The 25,617-nt window shown below is 46.9% G+C and overlaps 1 protein-coding gene across 1 annotated transcript; it reads right to left on the minus strand.

Annotated features, from left to right (window-relative positions):
* Positions 1–7,568: 7,568 nt before the first annotated feature.
* Positions 7,569–24,802, minus strand: TRAF1 (TNF receptor associated factor 1). The gene is made up of 11 exons (XM_014942706.1): positions 24,265–24,802; positions 22,522–22,743; positions 21,106–21,190; positions 17,236–17,334; positions 16,138–16,299; positions 12,871–12,942; positions 12,452–12,520; positions 11,304–11,741; positions 10,634–10,811; positions 9,891–10,039; positions 7,569–8,367 (listed from the first exon to the last, which is right to left on the minus strand). The coding sequence occupies exons 2-11, from the start codon at positions 22,728–22,730 to the stop codon at positions 8,152–8,154; spliced, it is 1,677 nt and encodes a 558-aa protein (XP_014798192.1). The 5' UTR covers positions 22,731–22,743; positions 24,265–24,802; the 3' UTR covers positions 7,569–8,151.
* Positions 24,803–25,617: the final 815 nt, after the last annotated feature.

Here is a 25,617-nt window from a genome sequence, read left to right on the forward strand (position 1 = left end):
CCCCCGTGGGATATCTGCAACCCCCCTCCCGTGGGGTACCTGCTACACACACACACACACCTGTGGGGTATCTGCTACCCTCCCCCGTGGGATATCTGCATCCCCCTTTCCGTGGGGTACCTGCTACATACACACACACACCCCCGTGGGTTATCTGCTACCCCCCCCATGGGATATCTGCATCCCCCTCCCGTGGGGTACCTGCTACTCCCCCCGTGGGGTACCTGCTATCCCCACCCTCACTGTGGGATACTTGCAACCCCCCCCCCGTGGGATACATGCTGCTGCCCCTCGTGGGGTACCTCCTACCCCTCCCGTGGGATGCCTGCAACCCCCTGCCCCCCACCCTGGGGTACCTGCCGCTGCCCCCCGTGGGATGCCTGCTACCCCCCCCCACCATGGGGTACCTGCTGCTGCCCCATGCAGGTACCATCACACCCCACAGGGGCACTCCACGTCCCCATCACCCCACTCACCCACCCTCTCTCTGCACCCACGCAGCTGGGGGACCCAAAAAGCACCCAGGGCCAGCCCTGCACCCACCACCCACGGAGAGGGAAACATCACCCTGTGGCCACACCAAGGGGACCTCTCTGCCCGTCCTCCCCCCAACCGCTGCCTGCAGCCGGGCAGGGGCATCCCCGTGTCCCCCGGGATGGGGTGCGGGCAGGGGCACCCTCCGTGCGCGAGGGAACAACCCTCCTGTGCTCGTGGGGATTCCTCGAAACGGGGGTTGCCTTTCTCTGAATCTCCACAGAGAAAATCAATCACTGCAAAAATGCTTCGGGCGGCGCCAAGGAGAAATCTTAAGGATTTGCTGTTTGTTGGAAAGCGCTGCCAAAAAAGAAATGTTTTCAGGCCTGCTCAGGCAGTAGAGAATCTGATCCCCGGTGCTGGGTCTGGGCCAAGCACAAGCAGAGTCGATAACGAATTTTATTGCCTGTAATCGATGAGGTTTGGGCAGCTCCCCCCCGTTTTGGGGCCCGTAGCACACCTGCAGAAAGCTGGCACTGCGAGTGGGCGGCTCCCCTGGACATCAGGAACGAGCGGCGCGGGGCTAAAAGCCTTTTAAACACCTCTGTGTGATTCTGTCATCTCAGAAATAATGTGTTGGGTTTTTTTTCATTAAACTTTTCCATAAAACACCGGTGCCTGAGCGTTCCCCGCGCTATGCCTGGCCCTGGGTGCTGTGCTGGTGATGCCACACGTGGGAATGCTGTGGGGCAGGCAGGTCCCCAAGTGATGGGCACCGTGAGGCTGCTCTCCTCTGCTTCCCAGTGCTCCGTGTGTGAGGAAAAGCCCAGCACAACAGGAAGACGGTGGCGGGTGGGGGCCCGACACGCCGTGCCATGCCGTGCCATGCCGTGCCGTGCCGTGCTGTGCCAAGCCCCGCCAGGCTGTGCCCATGCCTGACTGCCCAAGCCCGGGCTCGTGTCTGCAGAGGTTTAGGCAGCTGAACAAATAAATGGCAGCTCATTCCTCCGGCGTGAAACACCGTCCTTCGCCCTCACGGGAACCTGACGCATCTTCAAAACAGCCCAACGACCAAGCTCTGGGGTGAGTCACCGTGTCTCCAGCCGTGAGTCACCGCCTGATTAAAATAGCTCCTGCACCATAACTCTGCCCCCGGCCGGGCACCGCTGCCCCGCAGCTCCTGGTGCTGGGTTTGACCCAAAGCCATTCCCGTGCTGCACTTGTGGAGTGGCTCCCCCATCCCAGTCTGTCCCATTTACTGGAGGAACAACGCACGGGGATGTTCTTACACCCTCCTCCCCAGCCACCACAGCTCATGCTTGCAGCATCCTCGAACACTAGAAAGAATTCTTCACAGAAGGAGTGGTCGGGCACTGGAATGGAGTCCCCATCCCTGAAAGTGTCTAAGAGTCATTTAGATGTGGTGTTGGGGGATATGGTGTAGGGGAGAACTTTGTAGAGTGGGGTTGATGGTTGGACTCGATGATCCCAAGGGTCTTTTCCAACCTGAATGATTCTATGATTCTATGATGTGACACTTAAATCAAACATGGCATCAAGTTCAGCGCGGGGGTAAAGTGGGGATAACCTTCCTGAAAACCCTCCAGCACGGAGAGGGCTCCCCAGACCCAGCACATGCCAATGGAAAGAGCACAGTAACGTTGCCCTGGAACAAAAGTCCCAAAGAAAAAGAATAAAAAAAGGAATTTGAGGTGCATCCTCTATTTCCTAACATGAATGAAGCCACCCAGTCGCATTTAACTCGGGTTTCTTTGTGAGTGCTCCTGCCACACCATCCCCATCGAGCCTGGCCCTCGCTCCCGCTGTGGTGAGCTAATGGGTGCTGCCTTCTCCTTCTTCCTCCTCCTCTTCCTCCTCCTCCTCCACACCCCTGCCCAGCTGTTCCCACACACCCCTGGGGAGTCGGGGGGAGCTGCTGGAGATCCCAATCTGTCACCGAGCAGAGGCTCGTGGCCCCCAGAGCCGCTGATGTGGGGCTGTGGGCACCCCCGGGGAGGTTCCCTGGTCGGACACAGCTGAGTGACTGGTTTCACACCCGTGGGGGCTCCAGGGACCTGGGTGGGCTGACACCTGACACGCTCAGCTGGGGAAGGAGCACCCACCCGGGCTCACACCAACATGACTATTTCCGTGCCACGCTCACACCCCCGGCTGAAGAGACCTCGGTGGGAGATGCTGCCCTTCCCTCCCTGCTGACAAGCAAGGAAACCCCCGTTTAAATCAAGCCGTTAGACTCAGACTATTCCCAACAGCACGAATGAGACCCCAGGTGAGGGTGCAAAGCCGAGTGCCCGCCATCCTCCACCCTCCTGGGCCAGGGCGCGGGGCCAGCGCGGGCTCCCAGGGCTGGTCCCTGCGGCTCCTTCCCCCCTATTGAATTCCCAAACAAAACCAGCCTTTGCAAAGCCGTTTGAATGGAGCCCCAGGGAGCTCCCTACCCCAACATCCCCGTTCTGGCCTTAAAAACTCCCCGGTGCTGCTCCGCACCCCGCGCTTGTGAAGGTGGGAAGGTGCTTTCCTGCCCGCAGGAGGACGGAGCAGCCGGGGAACCGCGGCCGGAGCAGAGCCTGGGTGAGCACGGGGCGAGCAGCTCCCACCGCTGCCTTTCTTTCTGCTTTGAAAAGTGCCCAGAAATCGGGTAGCTTCTTTTCACAGTGTTTTTCTTTCTTTGAAACCAGGAGTGGGAGGAGGGGTGGGATGTTGGCCTGTAGTCTTGGAAACCGAAGGCCAGGAATATTGAATGGAAACCCAAACAGGGAGCTGCCTGCGAGCGACAGCCCCCATGTGGGGCTGGGATCTGCAGGAAGGACCCAGCGCTGGCTCCAGCTGCTCCACAGCCTCCCACGGCCACGCGACGTGGGACCACGAGACCCCGCGCAGCTCTCGGATGCTCTTCAAAGCAATGCACGAGTGCCATTCCCCTCTGGGGCTTCATCTGGTAAAATACCACACGTCTGTGCCAGTAAAAGCAGCTACAGCCAAAGCAGCTTGAGGCCCTCGACATGGTTGTCTCTCTCTTGGCCAACCCTTCCCTCTGAAAACGCCCGACTGACCAGCACAACCAAGTTACGCTCAAAACAATTGTGTGGGAGGTTGTGATTTCTCTTTCTGCCCTGAGGAAGGGCTCACAAGCTTAAAAATTTGCCTGGATTTTTTCAGCTTTATTAGTCGACTCAAAAAAATCCTTATCTTTCCCTACAAACTTTGTCCTTGATTATTTAGACGCTCGTAGCTACGGAAGCACTATGGCTCTATGACTAACCAAGCCATTAAACACAGATCAACCGCTCCTGACTTCACTCACTAAAACTCTTTCATTTTTCTGCATCATTTGATTTGGTCCAGACCAAAAAAAAAAACAAAACACTTTGGCTCTTCATTTCTGCGACAGAAACGATTTGCTGGATTAGAGAACTCTTGATATCTCTCTGATTTCAGCTTCTTTCCTGGTTAAGTGTCATCCATTTCCTTATCAAGACTTTTTTTGTGGCCGAAGGTCTTGGAGATGAAAATCGGGAGCCTGTTCCAGGAACAGCAGAGCCGGGAGCCCCGTGTTTGGAACGCGCGGCGGCTCCACGCATTCCTCATGGACGCGGTAATGCTCCGGCAGCGCCTCCTGCGCCGCCCCACGGGGGGAGTTCGCTCTTGTTCGAGCCCTTTCGGAGGGAAGTGATACACCAAAGGGCATATTCCAACAAAGGTATGGCTGTAATTAGAATCAGAGTCGTTAAATCTGACATTGGGCTGCTTTATGCCAGCCGTGCCTTTAAGCGGAAGAGCGTTTAGGCATTGGGTTTCATCCCTTTTTATTGTTTATTTAGCATGAATTTAATCCATACCCATTTTTTTTTTTAACTTAACTTTCTTTGCGTGCCTCTATGCAATTGCATAAGACATGAAAAGCTTGTAAGTGTTCTTACAGCTGTGCGAGCTTTATATTAATGGAGCCCTTACATAATTTTGACAGAGATACGTTATGTACACGTCTGCAGTTCTGAGCATGGCTCAGAAAAGACATTCCCGAGAGAAAGAAAGAAGGAAAGAAGGAAAGAAGGAAAGAAGGAAAGAAAGAAAAAAGAAGGAAAGAAGGAAAGAAGGAAGGAAAGAAGGAAAGAATCAATCACAATCAACTTTCACAAGTCTCACAGCAGCTCGACTGGCCTCTGCGACCTGCTGTAAATGAGCAATGCTTCATCTATGTCCTGTCCAGGGGACAGTTTTCCACCAACAAGCTGTTGGCCCCACGAGCACAACCAGTAATTCATGCCCTCCCTTTGCAGACATTTCCATCCAGGCCTGAGTCATCCCCAAAGCTGGCTCCATGGGATGCTCCCCTGCTGATTTCCTACTGAAGGGGTCAGAGGCACCTCTACCCCAGCCCTACACAGTGTCCTGTGAACGCTGCAGCCCTGGGGCTTTCCTCCCGGGATCCTTTCCTTCAGAGATCTCCCAGTGGCTGGAAAGAAAACGGGAACTAAAGGGCTTCCAATAAACTTTTATAATTGATTTTTACCAAGTGGGTCCCTTTTTCTGTCCCCAGCCCCGTCCTCCCAGGAGGCCCCCCCCTGCAGAAGCTGAGCGAGGTCTCCAGCCCACTCCATCCTGACATCCAGGGCAGGTGAGGCCCAGGCTGGTACCACTCACACCAGGATGGACACAGCAGCCTTTCTCCAGAGGATTTACTGGGCTGGTGTGGAAGCCTCTGATTCCTCACGGCTTGTCCTGCTTCTGTGTGATCCAACCTCCCGCCTGCAGCCACCCCGGGCTCCTGCCACCGGTGAAGTCCTGGATTTTAAGGAAATCAGTGTAATTGTTCCTGGTAGAATCACTCTAGAGAAAAGCACGGAGGTGTTGGGTCATTCACTCTTGGCTGGCTGTGTCTCTCTCTCTCTCACACACACACACACAAACCACCCCTCCACGCTTGTGCTTCCCTCGATGCAGACACACACACACACACACATCAATATTCTCTCCCGCACACACACATCCCCATCTTCCCTCCCACACTCTTTCTCTCTTTCCCCAGCTCTCACCCACACATGGTTTCACTCATTTTTCTCCCACCTTCTCTCTCTCACACACACAAGGAAAACCCTCCTAATTATTTTGAAGAAATAACAGCTCAATGTGGAAAAGGATTTGGCGCCAAACCAAGTAAGAGCGGAGCAAAGAGGCAGCCAAGCTGCCCTGGGAAGTCAATGCCCACTATGATAAAAGCAGCCAATTAAAAAAAAAAAACAACATGGAAAAGCTCCACGACCAAGGAAAGCTCACACGGGCCTGGAGCAACTCCCACCCCCCTGGCACCCGGACAGAGCCCACCACCACCTTAATCTGCAGTAATTCTCTTCAAATCAGCCACCACCTCCCTCCCTCCCTCCCTCCTTCCCTGCCTGCAGCTGCCAGAAACAGCCCTGGAAAGAAGCTCGTGGTGCCAGAACGTGCCATCATCTACTGTGCTGGGGGGCAAAGCCACAGGGGTCGGAGCTCTACCACCCTCCATTCAATTTTTTGGGTCAAACCCCCCTGTGTCTTCCAAACACCAACCTCCAGAGGCAACGACAGGGTGACCCTATCGTCATGGCACTCGCAGGACGGATGCTTAAGGGCTCCTTCCCAAATTTTCCATGGATTTCCTATGGGACCCAGGCAAGGTGTCACCTGGAGGACCCCAGCTGAGCGTGGCATCGTCACCCCCTCGGGGCAGGGTGGTTTTTTGGGGGGCAGCAGCACCCAGCACGGCCAGCCCCACGCTGCTGGGCAGAAACGACGTGAGGGTGGGCAGAAAACCCAGAAAACCTGGGCAGAAACGGCAGAAACGAGTGAGTTCAGCTCAGCTGCTTCTACACCAAACCACTGCCCGAGTCACTCACTCGCCTATTTTACAGAGAAAACAACATACAAACTTTTTTTTTTTTTTTAAGTTAGTGAGCTTTATTTAGGAAATAAATAAGATCGTAAGAAAATAGGAATGATTGTAATAAATACAGCACTTGTCAAAATTACACAGCCATGAAAAGCAGAGTATTTTTAGGCGCGTTACTCCAGTGTGGTTACAGGGCCTGGCACGTTACTGGAAAAACAAATTTCTGTCCCTGAAAGAACATTTTAAACACGGAAGAGAGAAAAAGACAGAGAGAGAGAGAGAGTGTTTGTGTGTGATGGCAAAGCATATCCAGTTCTCTCTCAAACAAGCTTGGGTAGATGTTTGTTTACGAGGTGGATTTTTCTGAAATGCGATACTTCATCACAACTAATTATTTTTAAAGGATGCTGTCCAGATAGAAAGGAGAGATTTGCAGCATCTCCTGCGGCCGGGCTGGAGGTTACTCCCAGCACATGACATTTCACCAGCTCTGCTGGACGGCGGCCGTTTCCATGGTTTGCAAAATGCAAGTGGACAAACAGTTTCTCCTCTCCCTCCTCACACAGAGGGCACAACATTGTCTGTCGGCTTTCAGCTGAGCCATGGGAAATATTGCAGAGGAAAAATGAATAAAGCAATTATGGAAAGGTCTTGAAATTGTGGGAAGGTCTTTAAATACACACCTGCCCTCTCTCTGCAAGGGTTTGCACGCTGCAGCCATGGAAGGACACACAGCCTGTTCTGTGGTGAGTTTGCTGGAAATTCAGAAACTGCTGCCCCAAACCCCAGCTCAGCCCCAGCCCCTCTGCCAACGGCTCTTCAGCAGGGAATGGAGAAGGGAAGGCTCGCTGCTTGTTGGGGGTAAGGTGGGGCACTTGCACTTTGCACACATCCGGACATTTCTAAGCTGGACTTGTTTATTTAAAAAAAAAAGATAAAATCATTCCTTACCTCTATTAAAAAAAAAAAAAAAAGACAAAACCATTTATAGCTGTTACATCCATTTCAGCGTGTGAAAAGACCCAAACATCAGAGCACATAAAAAGAATTAAGCAAGAAAAAAAAAAAAAATCAATACTTTCTAGTAAGTCACTTGCCTTGAAAGTTCAAGGAGCAACCGAACACTTTAAAACAAAGGTACTGAGGGGTCCTTCCCACTCCTTGGACTGGCAGCTCCGGAATTCCCACCGGAATCCCACTGAAATGGGAAAGTCCAGTGACTCCTTTGGAAATACAAGAGGTGATTTCCCCAAGGCACAGTGTAACGTGGTCACCGATTGCCGACGCAACAGCACATCTCTTTACAGAGCACATAAATATGGATCTAAAATAAATAGCAGGAAATAAAACATCTGGTATAAGGAATTCAAGCTACAAATGCTCCCCACAACTCACTGCTCTCAAGGTCATCAATAAGCACAAACAGAGACACCTGATCGGTGCCTCTGGGGAAGGAACCTGCCCTTGTCCCCGGTGGAGGAACAGCCAAAATTGGGGCGACCGTAACCTGCATCCAAAGCAGGAATATCAGGTGTTTTGATGACATAATCACAGTCCCCATTTGCACTAACACAGTGGGGGGGCACGGGGCAGAGCACGCTCGGCAGAACTGACTCCAGCAGGAAGACCTCAGCTGATGGGAATTGATTCAGGGAGCACGGGCTCAGGCTCCCTGCATTTTGTGTGCACATAAAAACCAATACAAGCTCTCAAACTGATGGTTTTCTTCCTCGTAAACTAATGAAACTCAGTGGGTGATCTACCAGACATTCTTGTTTCAAGACACACTAATTTGTTTCTATAATGCATTTAAGGAAAAGCGTGTCTTCCTTCACGTAGGCATATTTAGGTGACTGTAGTTTGGACAGAGGGAGGAACATGGGGCAGCCGCTCGCAATATTCATATCGTTCACTGGTCTCTGGAAGGAAGCAGAAGTCAAATCCGGGCGAAACGCATCAATAATGTGTTCCCTGTTATTTTGGTCAAGCAACATAAATGTCACCTGAAAAACAGAACGCGGCAACCAGGAGTTATTGAACTGAAAGATAAACCAGAAAAGATCAGAGACAGAAGCGCAAATATCCCGCAAAAGCAGCTGGAGGCTCAATCAATAATGATTGTTTCACAACCTGCAAGTTCATGTGAAAAGGGAGATTGTAACAGTTCCCAGATGAAGTATTCAAAACTTTGCCACCCATAAAATAAAATGAAATAAAACAAAGTAAGGAATTATTTTGTGGTAGAGAACTCCGCAGTCCAAAGGCTTTTTTTTCCTCTCTCTCCTGACAACTTAAACAAAGCCTGCGTTTGGTTACAGTCATTACATTCATTCTGTTATTGTGGTTTGGAATCAAAAGAAACAGCCCAGTTGCCTGTACGCAAATATTTAAAAGACACAACCTAAATATCAGTATAGAATCTCCCCATCTCATCACCACTTCTACCAACTCACTGTTCTTTAGCTTTAAACATGAAATGTATGTAGTAATTTTTAATACAGTGAGGACTGGGGACTTTGATTTCTATTTTTTTTGGCTGCAAAATGGTAGTAAGGCTATTTATATGAAAGGCTTATGGAATTATTACCACACGGAGGCAAGTGCTGGAAGGGCGATCAGAGCCCTGTGCACACTTTCCCTGCTTTTCTAACCATTGTTGCCATTATCAGATTACACTTAAAAATGAGAAAAAAAATAAGATCAGGATCATCTACAGCACATTTGTAAGCAGAACTCCAACCTCCTGTTTCTGACACCCGTGATTCAGACAGCAAATCATAATTCCCTTGTAAACTGATATTATCTATGGATAGCAAGAGCCAGGAAAAAATGTGTCTCTGGCTTTAGCCCAGGTGGACACAGGTTGGGAGGTATCAACCAGCAATATTCTGGTGCTACCAGGCAAAGTATGGAATCTGGGTAAGAGCAGCTTTCCCTGGGTGTAAAAACATTCCATTCAGAGACAAATTATTACCGAAGATGGCTAATAGCCAGCAGAGAGGAAAATAGGAAAACACTCCAACTTCTACTAAATCCCAGAGAAAAAGTTCCCGTGTGTTCAGTGGGGGAAGCAGGGGGTTTGTGCTGGGATCAGGTACAGAAAGGTTGTTCTTCTTACCTTGTGTCTGAAAGGCCACTGGAGCAGAGCATCGTAGTCTCCTTTCATGACAACAAAGAAGAGGGACACGTGGGTTCCTTTTCCTGACCCATCTCCATTGAGATAAACCCTCAGACAGACCTTGTAGCCGTACTTGGCGGTGTAGAAAGCTGAAAATCAGAACTCTTCATTAGTAAAACCTCCTTCAAAAAAAAAAAAAAAAAAAAAAAAAAAGTGTTTGTTTCCCTGGGTGTAAAAACATTCCATTCAGAGACAAATTATTACCGAAGATGGCTAATAGCCAGCAGAGAGGAAAATAGGAAAACACTCCAACTTCTACTAAATCCCAGAGAAAAAGTTCCCGTGTGTTCAGTGGGGGAAGCAGGGGGTTTGTGCTGGGATCAGGTACAGAAAGGTTGTTCTTCTTACCTTGTGTCTGAAAGGCCACTGGAGCAGAGCATCGTAGTCTCCTTTCATGACAACAAAGAAGAGGGACACGTGGGTTCCTTTTCCTGACCCATCTCCATTGAGATAAACCCTCAGACAGACCTTGTAGCCGTACTTGGCGGTGTAGAAAGCTGAAAATCAGAACTCTTCATTAGTAAAACCTCCTTCAAAAAAAAAAAAAAAAAAGACATAATGAGTGTTCTGACATACAGGAAAAAGAGTGTGTGTGATGTGTTTTGCTACCAGAGAGATGAGAACAGACAAACCAGTACACCCTGGAGATTACAAGCAATGAAAATCCAGGGGTTGGAATACTTTTGCTGCCTCACGCCTCAGTGACAATTACCCAGTATCAGCCACACAAGCAGATTTTACCTAATCAAATTCCTTCCCACATGGGAGACAACTGCAGCAGAAAGTCATTCGGTACCGCAGGCACCAAGGCGTGGGTGAGACGAGGCAGATCCAGCAGATGTCACTGCAAGTAGCTGAGGTGGAGGGCAAATTGCAAAAGGAAAGCCCAAAACAGAACACAACTCTGTGGAAGAGCACACCACAGCTGCCCCGAAGTACAGGCAGGAGAGCATCAGGTCTTTGCATAAGCAGCATCTTAGTTTAAGGAGCTATTTTGAAGGACCTCCCGTCCACATGAGCACTGCTCTAGAGAATCAGGAGGTTTCCTAAAGGACTGGGTTTCGCCAACACAGGTGCATGTCTTGTTTTACCTGGTGAATACAAACTGACTGTTCTTCCAGTCACAGAGTCTTGTAACTTCCTGCCAACATCTGTTATTTTCCACAGAAAGACCCCGTCATAGGAAGCTTGCTCAGAGAACAGCAGGGTCTTGTGGAGAGTGCTCAGGCCTGCATCCTTCTGCGTCAGGCACCGGTGCAGCTCTGCAATCTAGAAAAAACAAAGCAGTTTTCAATCAAACCCCCTCTTCAGACTGTTGTGCTGCAGAAATGGAATTGTTCTGGAGACCTCATGTTCTGGAGAGTCTCCTTTGATTTCTTTTTAAGTGACAGTTACATATCAACACATAAGGCAAACAACTGGAGAGATGGCTGGTTGGTCCTCGAGGCATAACGCTGCTTTAAGAGGATCTGTCAATTAAACAACTGTCTCTTGTTCACAGCCTGATCGTGGCAAAGTCTGAACATTCAAAACTCTCAGGAATATCTAGGTACCTAAACACAGATTTAGACAACAAATATTAGAGATCCCCATTTATCCAAAACAACAAAAGGATCCTGTGGATGTGTCCAGAACTTAACACTTCACAGCTCAAATTCCTGTGCCCATCCCTGTCCTGATCTCTACACCACCTCTCTCTGATATGTGTAAATATTTATCTATAGAACAACCACACAGACAATGCTTATCATAGCTATTTACCTTCAGTTCAAGGCCTCGTATTATATTTTGATCGAGTTCACTCTGTCTCCGAAAGGCCGTGATCTCCAGATTAGAGGTCTCCACCTCTTTATTGAGCACTGCCACGATGTTCTCAAACACGTGCAGCTTATTTTCTAGCTCAGAAATCACCTTCTCCCTCACAAGCTGTTGCAGAATAGATTCATCTTCAGAAACAGAAGATCTAGGAAAACAGTCTACTTCCAGATCCCCGTTGATTTCCAGCCCCCCAGGGATCTGGAGATCAGAGATGCTTTTTCCTGCTCCATTCATGCTCAGCTCTGACTGTGGGATGAAGCTGTTTGCAGATCTGGCAGCAGCGCACACGCTGGCCTTCAGCTGCTTTATGTGCTGCAGGAGAAGCAGCATGTGGGCCCCAACTGCAGTTTTTTCATGCTCCTTGATCTTCTCTTTGCTTCCCTGGAAGAAGAAGGCACTGTCACTACACCCTCCGTACAACTCCATTATGGACCTGGGGCCAAATCAAGCAACATTCCCTTCCACTGCTTGGGAGAGACAGAGATGGAACAACCATGAGATACAGATCAGCTCCAGCAGCCAACTCTCAGGGGAGACATGGAGAGAGGAAAACCAACAAGCCCTCCAAAGATGGGTTTAGGCTGTCTGTTCACATGTCTACACATGCTACATAAAACAATTGTCTACAGTTTTGGTATTAAACAAGATGCCAGGCAGGGTCCTAGCAAGATTCTCAAATAAGCCAATATTTAATACAACAAACAAGGCAACAGCTGCCAACTAAAGTGCAAAGAAGCCCCGTTACTGATTTAGCAGGCGTTACTCTGAAGGGAATATCCAAAACACAGCAGAACAGCACATCTGATAAACCAGCAGAGTTGTAATAAACATCTATTTTTATCTGACTTGAATGCACAGTTCGAGATAAAGAGCCTCACAGGCTGAACTGCACTTTCCACACGCTGCGTAACCATGGCAGTTCCAACATCACCTCTGCTGATCTGCTAGAAGCGGGCAGACTTGCTCTCTTCTCTTAAAGATATATTTAAATCAAGGCCCACTCCCTTGCACACAAAGGCTGGCTAAACCAAAGGCACAGTGTGGAGTTGTACACCACCTGAGACCTTCCTGGAGGCAGCTGTTTCACTCACCCTAAACGAACAGCCCACTTCAGAAAAACGACATCCATCCTTGTTGATTAAGGGTGTGGAGTGGTTCTGCTGGGGAAAAAAAAAAAAGGAAAGAAAATAAGTACCAATTGAAATGGATTCTTTTATTTACCTACAAGCAACTAGGCCACAATCCCAGCAGCCATAAATCAGGTTAATTCAAGTCAAAGCATTACCACAGCTTACGGTGTCCATCCATCTTTGAAAATTCATTAGTAAATCAATGAAGAGTGTGGTTGATTGCAAGTTTCTTGCACGCAGCCTGGCAGTTAAGTGTCCATCTAACAGATTCCATAATGATTTAACAAACCACAGTGATCCCCAAGTAACAACCTCCCGGCCAAGTGATACTTTCATGAATTGAAATAAAGCCATATTGCATTCACTCATCTCTTACCCACCTTTTCTTTTGATGGTGTTTCTGTTTGCACATGGTTTTGTTCCTTACATAAATTGCCTTCACATGAATGTTCCTGTCATTAAAACAAGAAGAAAAGAATTCAGTACGTTATTAAAATCATTGAGCATCTTTATTTATAAGTCTTTGAAACAAAGCTCGTGTTTGAGAATGCTTTTCCCATTCTACAGAAACGGGGATTTGGGAGGCTTTTCTGCAAGAAATTCTGTGTTATGGAAGAAAAAGTTTACAATAAGTTTCCTGCTTTCGTCCTGGAAGGTGTGGATTCAAGACAGAGATTCTCCAGATGCAATACCTGTTAAGTGAAAGTACAAAGTGTGATCTCTGGCTTACGGGGCCCAAAACTCTTGGAAACTACTTACAGATGCTTTGTGAGGTCACCCTGGGAAATGTGATATAAGATTGGCAATGTACTAGTCTTGCCCAGCTCAAACCATAGTTATGTGCACACACGTACATTCATGCACACATATGACATGCAGGTGGATTACAGAACAGAAAGCAAATATACAGGAAACCCAAATATAAACTCTTCTTGCATTGACTTCATGTAGTTTCCTCAATGTGCAGACCCTTCTAGCATCCTGCTTATTAACATTTTGAAGGCTGGAATCCAAATTTTCCATCGTGATGTGCTAATGCAAAATGCATTACAGCTAACACGGGACTTCCTGCCATTTCTGGCTCCAGGAAGGGTAAAGCAATCCTCCTGCCATTGGTTCATGCAGCTGTAATATGTGTATTTAACACAGCAACTGTCAGCTTTCAACTCATACTGTTCAGGGGAGCTGTCTTTAATCTTTACAAACACCTTTGCATGCCAGCACATTTTCTATAGCAGTCTACAATTTTTTTTATAAAGCCACTGCAGCAACCCTCGAGTCTCCCCTGCAAAGAGTCTGAAGGTTTCTCTTTCCACCCTCAGAAATACAGCCACACGTTTTTCTCACTCTCTGACTCATTTCTGATACTCTGTACCTTAGCTATTGCACAAAGTGTGCCTTTATTTTCTTCCTTTCTGCTATTTGACCACTTCAGATTGCTGATTTCTTGAGCAGGGGGGAGAGGGGCTGGTAAGAAGTGTCTTTAAAATATAGAAATGCAAAAATCACACGACCAGTAAATGGTTGGCTCAGAGGGAGAGAGCAAGGGCAGTGCCCAAAACTCACTATTTTCTCCCAGAGGATTGTGGATACATGGAGTACACACAAATAATCAAAATTTTTATGCCACGTAACTGCAAATTTAATAAAGCAGCTCATGTAACCAGCGAAACTTCAATTTTACAAATCCTAACTAAGGCAGGCAGAGAAAGATCAACATCTCAAGGCCAATCCCCTGCTTGGTTGCCAAGGTTTCCTAACCAAAAAATTAATTAGATGATAGCTAGCCGGAATGCGTGGGAGGAAAACAGTTCTTTACTGGAGGAAAACGAAGCCCGCTGAGGTGGATCTGCCTCTGAAAAGAGAAAGGTGCTCAGGGAAGGCTCCTGCAGCTCAGGTTTCCTCCTCCCGGCTGCTGCTGCACTTACACAAGGCTGAGAGGGATTAAGTGTTGCCACCTTCTGGTATTTATGGTCTCTCTGAAACACACACTGGTTTTAGCACGGGTAAAATGTGCCTGGGTCCAGATATTCTTCTCTCTCTCTGTGTAAGAGTCAGTAAGGTATGAAGAGCACATGCAAAAGCTTCTCAAGAAGCCTGTTTTAGCAACAACACCTTGTTCTTACTCCATAGGGACTGTCACCCTCAGGTTGAGTAAATCTTACAGCTCAGTATTTGGAATGGCATAAACTTGTGACAGTTGTGGCATGCAAAGCCATCCTCTACTAGTTACTTCAGGATACATTTCTGAGATGCTCACAACCCTCCTGCCACGTAGGTCCTATATCACTATGCCCCATTCCAGGACAAAACTCCAAGGCTGGCAATTATTCTCTTTAAATCACCTGGAGGGAACAATACTCATTAGGCTACACCCCAAAAGAGTGTCGCCCCAGCAATATTTTTGGTGATAATAGACCCCACGGGGTCAGAAACTTGGTGGGTTTGGGGTGAGAAGGTTTTCAGAGCTTTCAAATCCAAACTCACACAGCAGCATTGACAGATGTGGGGCAGCTCTCACTCATGCTGCTGTTGCTTTGCTCCAGGTGTTTTTAATTACAAAATGTCTTAAACCACAGACGAGTCAATTCCACCATGAGGCAAAGCAGTGTGCCACTGAAGCTCTATCTTTGGCGATCTCTTCATGTAAGAACATAATTATCTATCACTTCTCATCTGCCCCACCACACCATTTCCTCCTTCAGCAACACACACGAGTTTCTACCAGCCCACTTCATGCCCTCAGACCACTCCCAGAACCTGTACTGTGCTGCATCTACAGAAACAGGTAAAAATCAGGAGCACCTTTCATTTAAGTTAAATTGAATGTCTAAAGGTACTTAAAATCTACAAGTCAGTAACACATAACATTGCCCTGCCACCGTCATTTTGAGCATTGACCGAGAAAGTCATCACTTTCAAGAAAGAATGCAATAGATTTAGTAACACAAATTTAAAAGTTTCATGATCAACGACATTCTTGTGTTAAAAAAAAGTTGTTTTAAAGAGGATTTTGAGCAAATGCTGGGGACAGTGTAGTGTTACCCTGTGTAGGTACACACACAGGGTGTGTACACATACGTTTTGCAAGTCTTGTCATAACAGTGGGAAAGACAACTTAAACATAAAAAAAAAAATAAAAAATTAAATATGTTTAAATAGTCCCTGAGAAATTTCGGGCAGATTCAGAGTATGTTCTTCCTGGCCTATATGGACACTGCTGCTAATTTGGAGTTATACCTGATCGCATCCATGTGATGAACCTGCCTTACAAATCTGTGGGTAGTTTTAGTTTGAATAAAACTTCAGCCACTTTCAAGATCTCTTCCCTGCCACGGTCTGTGCTCTTCTGGTTCTTACCTACCTCATACTGGGACACACGCTTTGAGACAGGGGCTAGAACACGGGCTGCCCAACATCTGGGGGAGCACACAGGTATCTCCCTCTCTGTTGTACCGTCACAAGCAGACTATCAAAATACAGCTCATTTTCCTCTCCAACACGTGCATGGAAAAATTAGCAAACTCAGGAAAATTAAATACTCTCCAAGTGCATTAGCATTCCTGAGATTGGGATGAAAAATGTCACGATAGATTATTTAAGCCATTAATATAAAGCTCTCATTTGAAACAGAGAAATGTTCTTACTTGGTATTCGCTGCTGGATAAGCTCCGCTTACACTTCTGACACATCGTCACGTTATTAACACATCCATTTTCCAAATGATCTGCAAGTTTCTTTCTCATCACCATGTGTCCACAGCCAGTGTGACAGGGGATTAAAGCATATTCACATAAACTCTGATGCTCCTGGAAGTACAAAGTCACAAACCACCATGTAATTGATCTATAAACCTTCTCCATTCTGCCAGCCTAGACCTTTGCTTTGCATTTCTTCTAAGCTGCGGTGAAGTCCCACCCCACAGCGCTACCAAGATTACTGGTGAAAAATTCACCAACTTTACTGGGGCTTTTTTGTTAATTGTTAACTCAAAAAACCCAACAACAAACAACTTCTGATAAGTTTAAACATGAGGCCTCCACTGAACCGTGTCTCTAGTGGTTTTGTTTGAAAATAACATGATTCTGGTCCCAGCTTTTTTTCTTGTCCTAGAGGATCCTTAACTTTTAGCCTGGGGAGGTTTCGGGGTGTTTTTTTTGTTTTGTCTTTTTTTTTTGTGGGGTTCTGGATTGGTTTTTTTGAGCCCTGAGACCATCTTGTCTGGCTGGTAGGATGAATGTGGTTTGTCTGCTGCCACAGCATAAAAGAATGGACATCTGACACCTTCTACACAACAATTAGGACACAACCTTTACCTATATTCAAAATAATTTTTAAAATGTTTCCTTTTCACAATTGCATCTTTTTTGCTTTTGCATCTTCTCCTCTCAACAAGCAAAAATATCAGCATTACTTCTTTCATAACTACATCCAACAGGTCTATTTTCCAATTCTTAAAAACACGGTATGTGAATAAAAACTGTTTACACTGACCTCTTTTACAGAGGCTTCTGTAGGCGTTGTGTCACAACTGATTTTGTCTTTAAAGGGATATGACTGTCCCCTACAGAACAGGCTCAGAAATGCCAATTTGAATCACACGCCCAACTCTCAAATCAATTTTGCCATGAATTCATGCTGAGAGGGGCTACAATTCTCAAAACTACGAAGCCAAGCAAACTGGGTAGATTTTTTCCTTAAAGAGGAATGCACTCAAATAGAAAATAAACTGCCTTTAAACGTACTTCAAAATTCTTCATGATACCAGACCAACTGCACCCAAGGGTCACGCAGTGTACTTTGAGTTCAGAAATCTCTTTATTAATGGCAGCATCACCAAAAGCCTGGAAAGTAAACACAGTAAGGAAAAAGCACTGGTCAGGAAGTACTCCAGCATTTTTGACATAGGAATAAGGTGACTGTGTCAGATCTTGATAAATCCCTTAATTTTTTTAAAATTTACTGTACTTCCATAAGACTCTAACCTAGCAAGTTAATCCTAATGTAGAAGAAGCCCAAATAATTATTAAATAATTTCTTTCTTATGGTTCAGAAATAAACTATTTGATGTGACATAAATTCACTAAAAATATGCCTAGCCAACTACAGCTATTATTTGAAGTTTCTTTTCACAGAAGCCTGAAATATGTCCCATGCAATGAAATGTGCTGACAGGACCCTAACTATAGGGTGCTGCCATGTGCCACTCTTAATGAATGCCTTTCATTATTGGGGTCATTAACACCTCCTAAACTTGCTGCAGAGAGGACTTGAGACTGTTGTGCAGCGAGAGTGCATTTCTCAGACCATGGCTGTTTCCATTTAGTAGGGCACTGTGTGCTAAAGAAATGTAAACCATATGTGAGTGGGGTTCTTTTGCAATACGTAGATTCTTCTATTATGTTGACCATGAAAAATTGTACAATTATTATGTAAATTCTGAAACACTACACACTTTTAAGATTACATCAAAAAAGGTAAACTGACACAAGAACAAGCCCTACTAAAGGTTTTTAGCTACTCTGGTGGTAAGTACCCCACATAGAGGACTGCAGATTTCCCCTGTAACAACACAGCGCAAGGCAAGAGCTGGAGGGGTGGAAGCTTTACAAAGAGAGAGAGGGAAGTATTTACAAATGATGCCCACATTTCAATAAAGTTACTGAGATTCTACACAACAAGCTAAAAAAATAAGCAAACAAAATGACCAGAATCAACATTCCTCGCTGGTTTTTTTTTCAATCTAGGTACAAGATGTTTCTACTTACCTACATTTGTCATATTAGATCACACAAAAGCAGCACAGTCAATTTGATGAATGGCAACAATGAGATACATTTCTATATGCAGAGTCTCACAGAAACTCATTTCCTATTCTCAGCCTGCAAGCAAAGTCCAGAACTTCGCACACAAATTGCAAAAACTCCACAAACAAGGAATTAAAAAAATAATCATGTAGGTTGTACAAAACCATGTATGGCTCCATCTGCGGATATGGATGAGTGTATGTAATGTACATGGAATATGTATATGTATGTATATGGAAGAGTGTATGTAATAAACTTGCAATCAACATCCAATTAGTGAAAGCATACCTGTCTCATCCTCTAAAACATTCTAGTCTAATTTATGAGTAAAATCAAAGAAAAGAAATTCAAGTTATCAGGCACATAGTGGCTTTCCCCCCGTTTCATAAGAGAAAAACTCCAGGAATTTCCTGACATTACAAAACAGATCATTTGAAATATATTTAACTACAGGGACAGTCCCAGCAGTGCATGGGTTTCTTACTGCTCTGTGCATTCCCTGTGCTTTTTTGTTTCACACTTGTAGTTGTTAAATCATTATGGACACTACTCAGTAAAAGACAAGGCATGAAATCCTCATCTCTCCTTTGATCCACGCAGGTCACTGCTTCACAACACTCACCTGAGCCTCTTCCCTCTTATTTGGGACCCTGAATTTGCACAGAACTTCGTTAGGGACCTGAGTCAACCCTCATACAGTAAATGGGGTAACTCTCATGGACATAAAATTGCTCTGGCTCAAACAGAATGAAACAGAAAATATTCCTCTCTAATTTGGTGGATTGTAGCTGCACATCTCCCCTCTGTCATTTTAGCCATTTCAAAGGAAGATGTTGGTAGAGGGTCCACTGCTGCTGGTCACTGGTGGCTGTCGTGGCACACATACCTGCCCACTCCTGTGTGTCCCAGAGCTGGCTGTGACACAGCAGAGGTCCCCTGCCATGTCCCATCCAAGAACCCCTGCCAGAATCCCTTCTCCTCCACACTGACCCACACAATGTGCATCTTATGGCCTCTTGCTAAGGGAGGACTCTGGTCTCCAGCTCATGTGGTTGGGAAGATGAGCTGAGAGCATCAAGTTTAACAAACAGATCTATCCAACCAAAAGCTTTCCAGGATAAATCTAGTGGTCTGACTAAGGTTGGCCAGCGAGGAGAGAGCCCCAAGTGATTCCTGCTCAGTTCAGAGTAGAGCACTGTCCTCTGAGCCAGTCCCATGAATGGCAGCAGATTGGGTGTGAGCAGAGGCTCAGGAGGCTGCCCCTCTGACTGATTTCAGTGACAGATGTAGATGCCTGGAAATTGGTACTGGTGAACAGCACCACAGTAAGACTTGAAGTACATGTTGTATAGGAAGAGATCATAAATTAAAAGTAAAATAGGGAAGGGATGGGAGTTATCACAGAAATAGATCTTGGGATGAGCTAAGACAAATACCCATCCTGATAGGGCCTTGCTTTTCCTTGTGTAGGTATCCTATCTAAAATATAAACACATAAACAGACAGCATAGGAAATAAACATTAAGCAAAACCACAGCAAACATAAAGCAGAGATTATCAGGAATAGATATAAAGAATAAACCTGCCAAATAATGCTTATTATTCATGTTCTTTACAAACTCAATGGTTTGTTGTAAATTGATCTAAACAGGCAGATCCTCACGCCTTCGAGGTGATTGACTTTGTCTGGACTCTCACCAGGCACAAGAACCTGCCCGGGCAGATCAGCCAGCAAACGCAGGGCCCCGTTCGCAACCACCCACCCACAGATCTTGCAGAAAGTCCCAGCAGAGTTAGTGAGAATCCCACAGCAGAGAAATCCCATAAAGTTAGAAGAGAACTGACAGTCAACACAGAATAAGAAGTTCATAAGGCTTTAGTCGTACCTATTTGTGGTTACGTGATACATAAAATTCTGTTACTGGGAAATTTTTGCAGAATTTGGGATTTTTTCTGATATATTACCAAGTTCAGCATCAACTGCAGATTCATTATTTTGCTGCAGCTGCTTTCTAAACTTCACATTTTACCTCGCTGCCAGATCCCTATTGGATTTTGGTTTTCCCTAACAAATTTAGACAGAATGTGTGTCTCTTTATACTCCTGCATGTAGCCAAAAAGGAGGGAAAAAGACAAACTGGGACTGAGCCTCATGGTCAAGTTTGCATTCAGGATACAGAACCATGCAGCACTCTGCCTGGAAAATCACAGAACAGCAAAAGAGATCTGCACAGTTAAATTACAGATTAAACATTTGCCAGTGCATAGTTTCTATACATTATTATGTTCAGCTCTATCTTTTGCATTATTTCCTCCAGATACCCTGGCTGTCAAAATACTCTGTAGGTGACTCTGCTGGCCAGCTGGCTGACACTCTTTTTTTCTTGAAGCATTTCTTCTTCGGGATGCTCCACCTGTAAATTTGGTAACATTTGGAAGGGTACAGAGAACCATGAGATTTGAAAATCCATTAGGATACTTACTGAGGATAACAAGTAACAGCTAAGACAAATTATTACAAGTAGGAATGCACTGGTTACTTTGAGACAATAAAAAGATCACTAGAAGGAAGAGTGTGGGATTTTATGTTGCAGAACCTGATGGACTTATAAAGTCCTACAGCTGGCATTACACTTTCTTAAATCAAAAACTGTGGAAAATCCAAACTAAAGAATAAATTAGAATGTGTAACTATCACTTGCCATCACATTTTATATTATTCCTGCCCAAACTGCAGTCCAGTGATGACTATAGAGCTGCCCAGACAATGGTTAATGACAAATTTATGAACTGTGAACTACAACTTACCCTTTCTTCTGTCAATAGGCTTCCCTCGCTTAAAGTACTGGGATCTTCCTCTTTACATTTCTGGCAAATCGCATTTTTATTGGTTCTGGCAAAAAGAAAGAAGAATGAAATAGCAATCAGTTGCTGTACTGTAGTTTAGGAGCTCTTTGTATAGACACTGACACAAATAAAAACATAGAAATTGTAATTTTTACTCAGAATCCATAGTCCTTGTTCATTAAAGGGCCAATTCTTGAACACATTGATGTTAAAAAAAACCCCTGCTGTTCTGTTCCTCAAGACTAGGACTAGGCCCATAAATCTTACCTGTATCGCAGCAAAATAAGAGCAGCCTGGATCATAAAAAAGAATAAAGCTGGGAATCTACTTATTTCAGGAATTATGCAAAAACACCATGAAGCTCATCAGAAAAACATCCATCTGACCAGAGTACAACGGATTTCAAACTGTCCTAATTAGCTTGTTTGAGTCAATTTCCCATTTGTGCTTTTAGACTCCAGTGGGAAGATGTAACAATTCCGGTTATGTTCTATTGACAGTTTTCTGAATTTATGGTTTATGCTGCTTTGTTAAGGGGCTTTTTTCTCAATTTACAGTAAAGGATTTATGTAAATTGGTCAAATACATTAATTTCAATACATTTTTACATTATTATACGTTGATATTCAAATCACAAGTGGTCAGTGCATTGACTCAGCTTTTTGGGTGCCCCACGCTGATCAGAGCTGGGATGAACTGGCACACACAGACTGGTTTACTGACAACACCCCCAAGAAAGTGCAGTAACAGCCTTTAGACTTATTTAGCCAGTACTAACACCCAGTCACCGAGTCCTGACAGCTGCAGTTTTCCAAAACATCAAACCTAAAAGTCAGCTCATATTCACAACACTGTACTGCAATTTCACCTCTGACCTGCAGGGCAGACATAACCTTTTCCAAAAAGCTCTGGATCGAGGCATAATTGTTGAAAGAAAAGGCGGGATAGAAGCAGATAATCAATCAAAGCCAATTCCAACCTTAGCCCTCGGTTTTCAGGTTCTCCAGGACAATGGCTGCCACTAGTGACATTGTCACTAATGGCAGCAGCACCTCAACATGTAGTGACCCAGCTGAGTTATTAAAAATAGAATTCTAAGATAATGTTCATTTAAATCCTGTAACATCACTTATCACTTTTTCCAGTGTTGTTATCACACATAGAAAAACCGGAATCTGTCAAGCCCAGTAAGAAGGAGGTGGAGACCAGCCCACAGTCCACCATAGGTAAGTACCACCGACAGTGAAGTGACAGTGGTCCAGTGGCCAAGTGGCCACAGACTCATCCACTGAGCACAGTGGTGTGATGCAGCTCTGGGGAGCGCTCGCAGCCACAGAACACACCACGGGAGCGTGAGCTGCTGCAGCAAGGACCTACCGTACGATCCAGGAGAGGCAGGCGGAGCAGTACCTGTGCCCACAGAGCGTCTGCAGGGCCTTCTTCAGAACGTTATTGCAGTTGCTGCACAGGTACTTCTGATCAGGCACATCCTCACAGACGTTGCTGGGATATCCAAATGGAAACTCGTTTTCACCAGGAGAAGAGCCGGGGACATTTTGTGGGTCTCTGGTTGTTTTCTCAGCCATCTGAAGTAAACGACTGTCAGAGATAAATTAAAAAAAAAAAGGTGTTGAAATAAGCAGGCACACGCTGACTTTAATGTGAGAGAATATATCAGGCATCAAAGGCCACAAGCAGCTCCCAACCTGAGCAGTGATCTAGTGATCTGTTTGAGTCTGTAGCTGACATGCCTGACTAAATGTCACAGTGGGGTTTGACTAGGTACCAGCAGGAAATTACTGTACAGATTTAAAATTTCCCTCAAACACAACATGAAAATGGACATTATATTATAATGAAGGGTTGGGGTTTTCTTTCCAGAGTTTTTTAGCTTCTAGAAAGATGAAGTAAATATTGCCATCATGTTACAGTGACAATCCCAGCAGTTCACACCACACAGAACTATTTCCTGTAGAGTAAATCCCCAACCACCTCCAATTCCCAGCAGCCAAAATTCGTGATTACGCCTTAGAGACACAGAAACTGAACAACTGATATGCTTGCAGTGACTTTACTGAAGTCATAAAACCAGTGGTGAAATGAAAAAGGAACACTCAAGTCCACAAAAAGCTTAAACTTTGTGCTCTAACCAGATCCCCCTGAGCCACACACGCCAAGGTGTCGCGCAGGGTCGGTATTAGGTTTGGTTAACAAGAGCTGTGCAGTTGAGTATTTTTGGAAATACAACCCAAACTGATTCAGGTGTCTCCATGGCCGCTTGGAAAGTTCAAGAGAAGTTTTCACCCAGGGACCTGGCACAGTGTGATCGTAACAATGCCTTTATAAATGTATTTTTCCCCCAGTATAAACGCATTGACACACAGTAACCCATCTCAGTATTACCAAAAGTAACACTGACCAACAAGTCACTCAAAAACCGAAGCCTGACCGCCGGGGCAGGGGGACAGCGGTGTGACTGCCGCGGGGGGCACGGGGCACCCCCCCATTTCCAACACTCCTCTTTGAACAAACAGCATTTTCCAGGCCCTGGCTGAGGCAATCCCCTTGGTTTCTCCAGGGGTTTGACGGGGAGCTTAGCAACAAAGGCAGGGGCCGCTCAGCCTGCCAAGAACCATAAATTAAAAATCCAGTGTACGCTAAAGGGGTCCCCGAAGCTCTCAGAGGTTTTGGGGGCCGGTACCCAGGTGAGGATGGGACAAAGGAGAGACCGCCCGGTGTCCGCCGGAGCTCTGGCCGTGCTGACAGGGCCCGTCGCTCCCGTGGGGCTGGACGCCCGCCCCCGCGGGGGTTTTACCCCCATAACGCCCGTTAAAACGCCCGCGCTGGGGCAGGGAGGGGGTGCGGTGGGCCCCGGCTGGGCCGGCACCCTTCATCCCCGGCTGGGCAGGGCGGAGAGCCGGCGGGCGGGCAGGCAGCACCGTCCCCGGAGGCCGGGCGACCCCCCCTCCTTGCCCTCCGGGTCCTCCCCGGGCCGCGCTGCGGGTACCGGGCCCCTGCCCGCGGTGAGGCCGAGAGGGGCCGCGGGAGGTGTCCCCTCAGCGGGCGGGAGGCGCCCAGGCCGCGGGCGGGGCCCGCTCTCTCTCCCCCCGCTCCCCTTACCTGAGGCCGGGGGCGGCCCAGGCCGCGCCGGGCCCCGCGGAGCGGAGCGGAGGGAGGGCGAAGGGTGAGCGGGGCGGTGCCGGGTGTCGAGGCCGCCCGTGCCGCCGGCAGAGGAAACGCGAGCGGGCGGCTCCGTTCCGAATCTCGGTTACTACCGCCTCGCTCCGGCCGGGAGGAGCGGGAGACCCGAAATTCACCTCCGGGGCCGGGGAAGCGAGACCCGGCTCCAGGCCGTCGCCCAGGGCAGTCCCCGGCCCCCCGGGGAGGGGTAACCGGTAGCGACCCGCGGGGACAGGGATGGGGAACTGACTAAGGGAAGGCCCGAAGGAGCAAATTCCCCGGGCTGAAATGGAGAATGTGCGTGGCTGGTTCCTGAAAGCGGTGTGATTGCGGCTCTCCCGGCCGGTCACCCGGGCCTGTCACTCAGACAGAAACTCCTGCCTGCCCAGAGCACCACAGCTGTGAAAAATGCCCTCTCCACACCTCTGCCCGCTCGGGGAAACCCACCGCCCCGGGGTGAGGCAGCGGGGGGCTCCGTTCTCCTTCAGGAACCCTCCGGGGAGCCTCTGCCTCCCCCTCCGGCTGCCCTCAGCCGCAGATCATATTTACAACACAAGGCTAAAAGTTAAGTAGTGTATGCAAATCCTTCTGAGACGCTCGCAGTGAAGATTTCTACAAAGGAAAGTTTCACTATCAGAAGAAGGTCCTCTTTTCCCCTGAGAAATTCACTATGAAATCACATGCTGCCACCCCGTCTGCTCGGGTTCCATCAGAAGAGAGAAAGTTGCAGATGCAAATCTGTTAGCTTTTCCTGGCGAAATAAAATTGGGGAATACCGCTGGGGGCGAGTCCTAGCCCAAAACTAAAAATAAAAAGTGGAGGTGGTTCCCTCGGTGCTTCACTCGGCGTGTTACTCTGCTGCATTTACAAGAGCTCGCATCCAGGCACCTTGTGACTGCGTGAAAGATTTGGTGATGAAATTGTGGAAGAGGAAAAGGATGTCACTTCCATTTATTATTTAAAAATTATTATTTTATTCACCACTAAGGGTGGTGTAACCCAGGCCCAGGTTGCCCAGAGAGGTGGCAAATCCCTGGAAACATTCCAGGCCAGGTTGGACAGGGCTCTAAACAACCTGCAGTGGTTGAAGATGTCCCTGCCCAGGGCAGAGGGGTTGGGGGGCTCCTTCCCACCCAAACTATTCTATAATTACTAAAGTTATTTTTAAAGCTTCCAGTTTAAATGCCAACATCCACCTGTGTGAGTGGGAAGACTTTTCCTACTAATACTTGCAGAATCACGTGTAATGTCTCTTCGTTTCCACTCCCTTCTCTCTACTTCTCTGAATTGTAA

The sequence above is a fragment of the Calidris pugnax genome, unplaced genomic scaffold, assembly GCF_001431845.1.
Source record: "Calidris pugnax isolate Ruff unplaced genomic scaffold, ASM143184v1 scaffold102, whole genome shotgun sequence".
NCBI lineage: Eukaryota > Metazoa > Chordata > Aves > Charadriiformes > Scolopacidae > Calidris > Calidris pugnax.

What these genes read in the sequence shown, in the direction of transcription:
- TRAF1 (XM_014942706.1), bottom strand. Translation starts at nt 22,730, where the DNA reads ATGGCTGAGAAAACAACCAGAGACCCACAAAATGTCCCCGGCTCTTCT. An exon ending in TATCCAGCAGCGAATACCAA is followed by an intron (nt 12,943 to 16,137) that starts GTAAGAACATTT and finishes TTTTAATGACAG; the next exon opens with GAACATTCATGTGAAGGCAA. An exon ending in AGTCAGTTTGTATTCACCAG is followed by an intron (nt 10,040 to 10,633) that starts GTAAAACAAGAC and finishes TCTGATTTTCAG; the next exon opens with CTTTCTACACCGCCAAGTAC.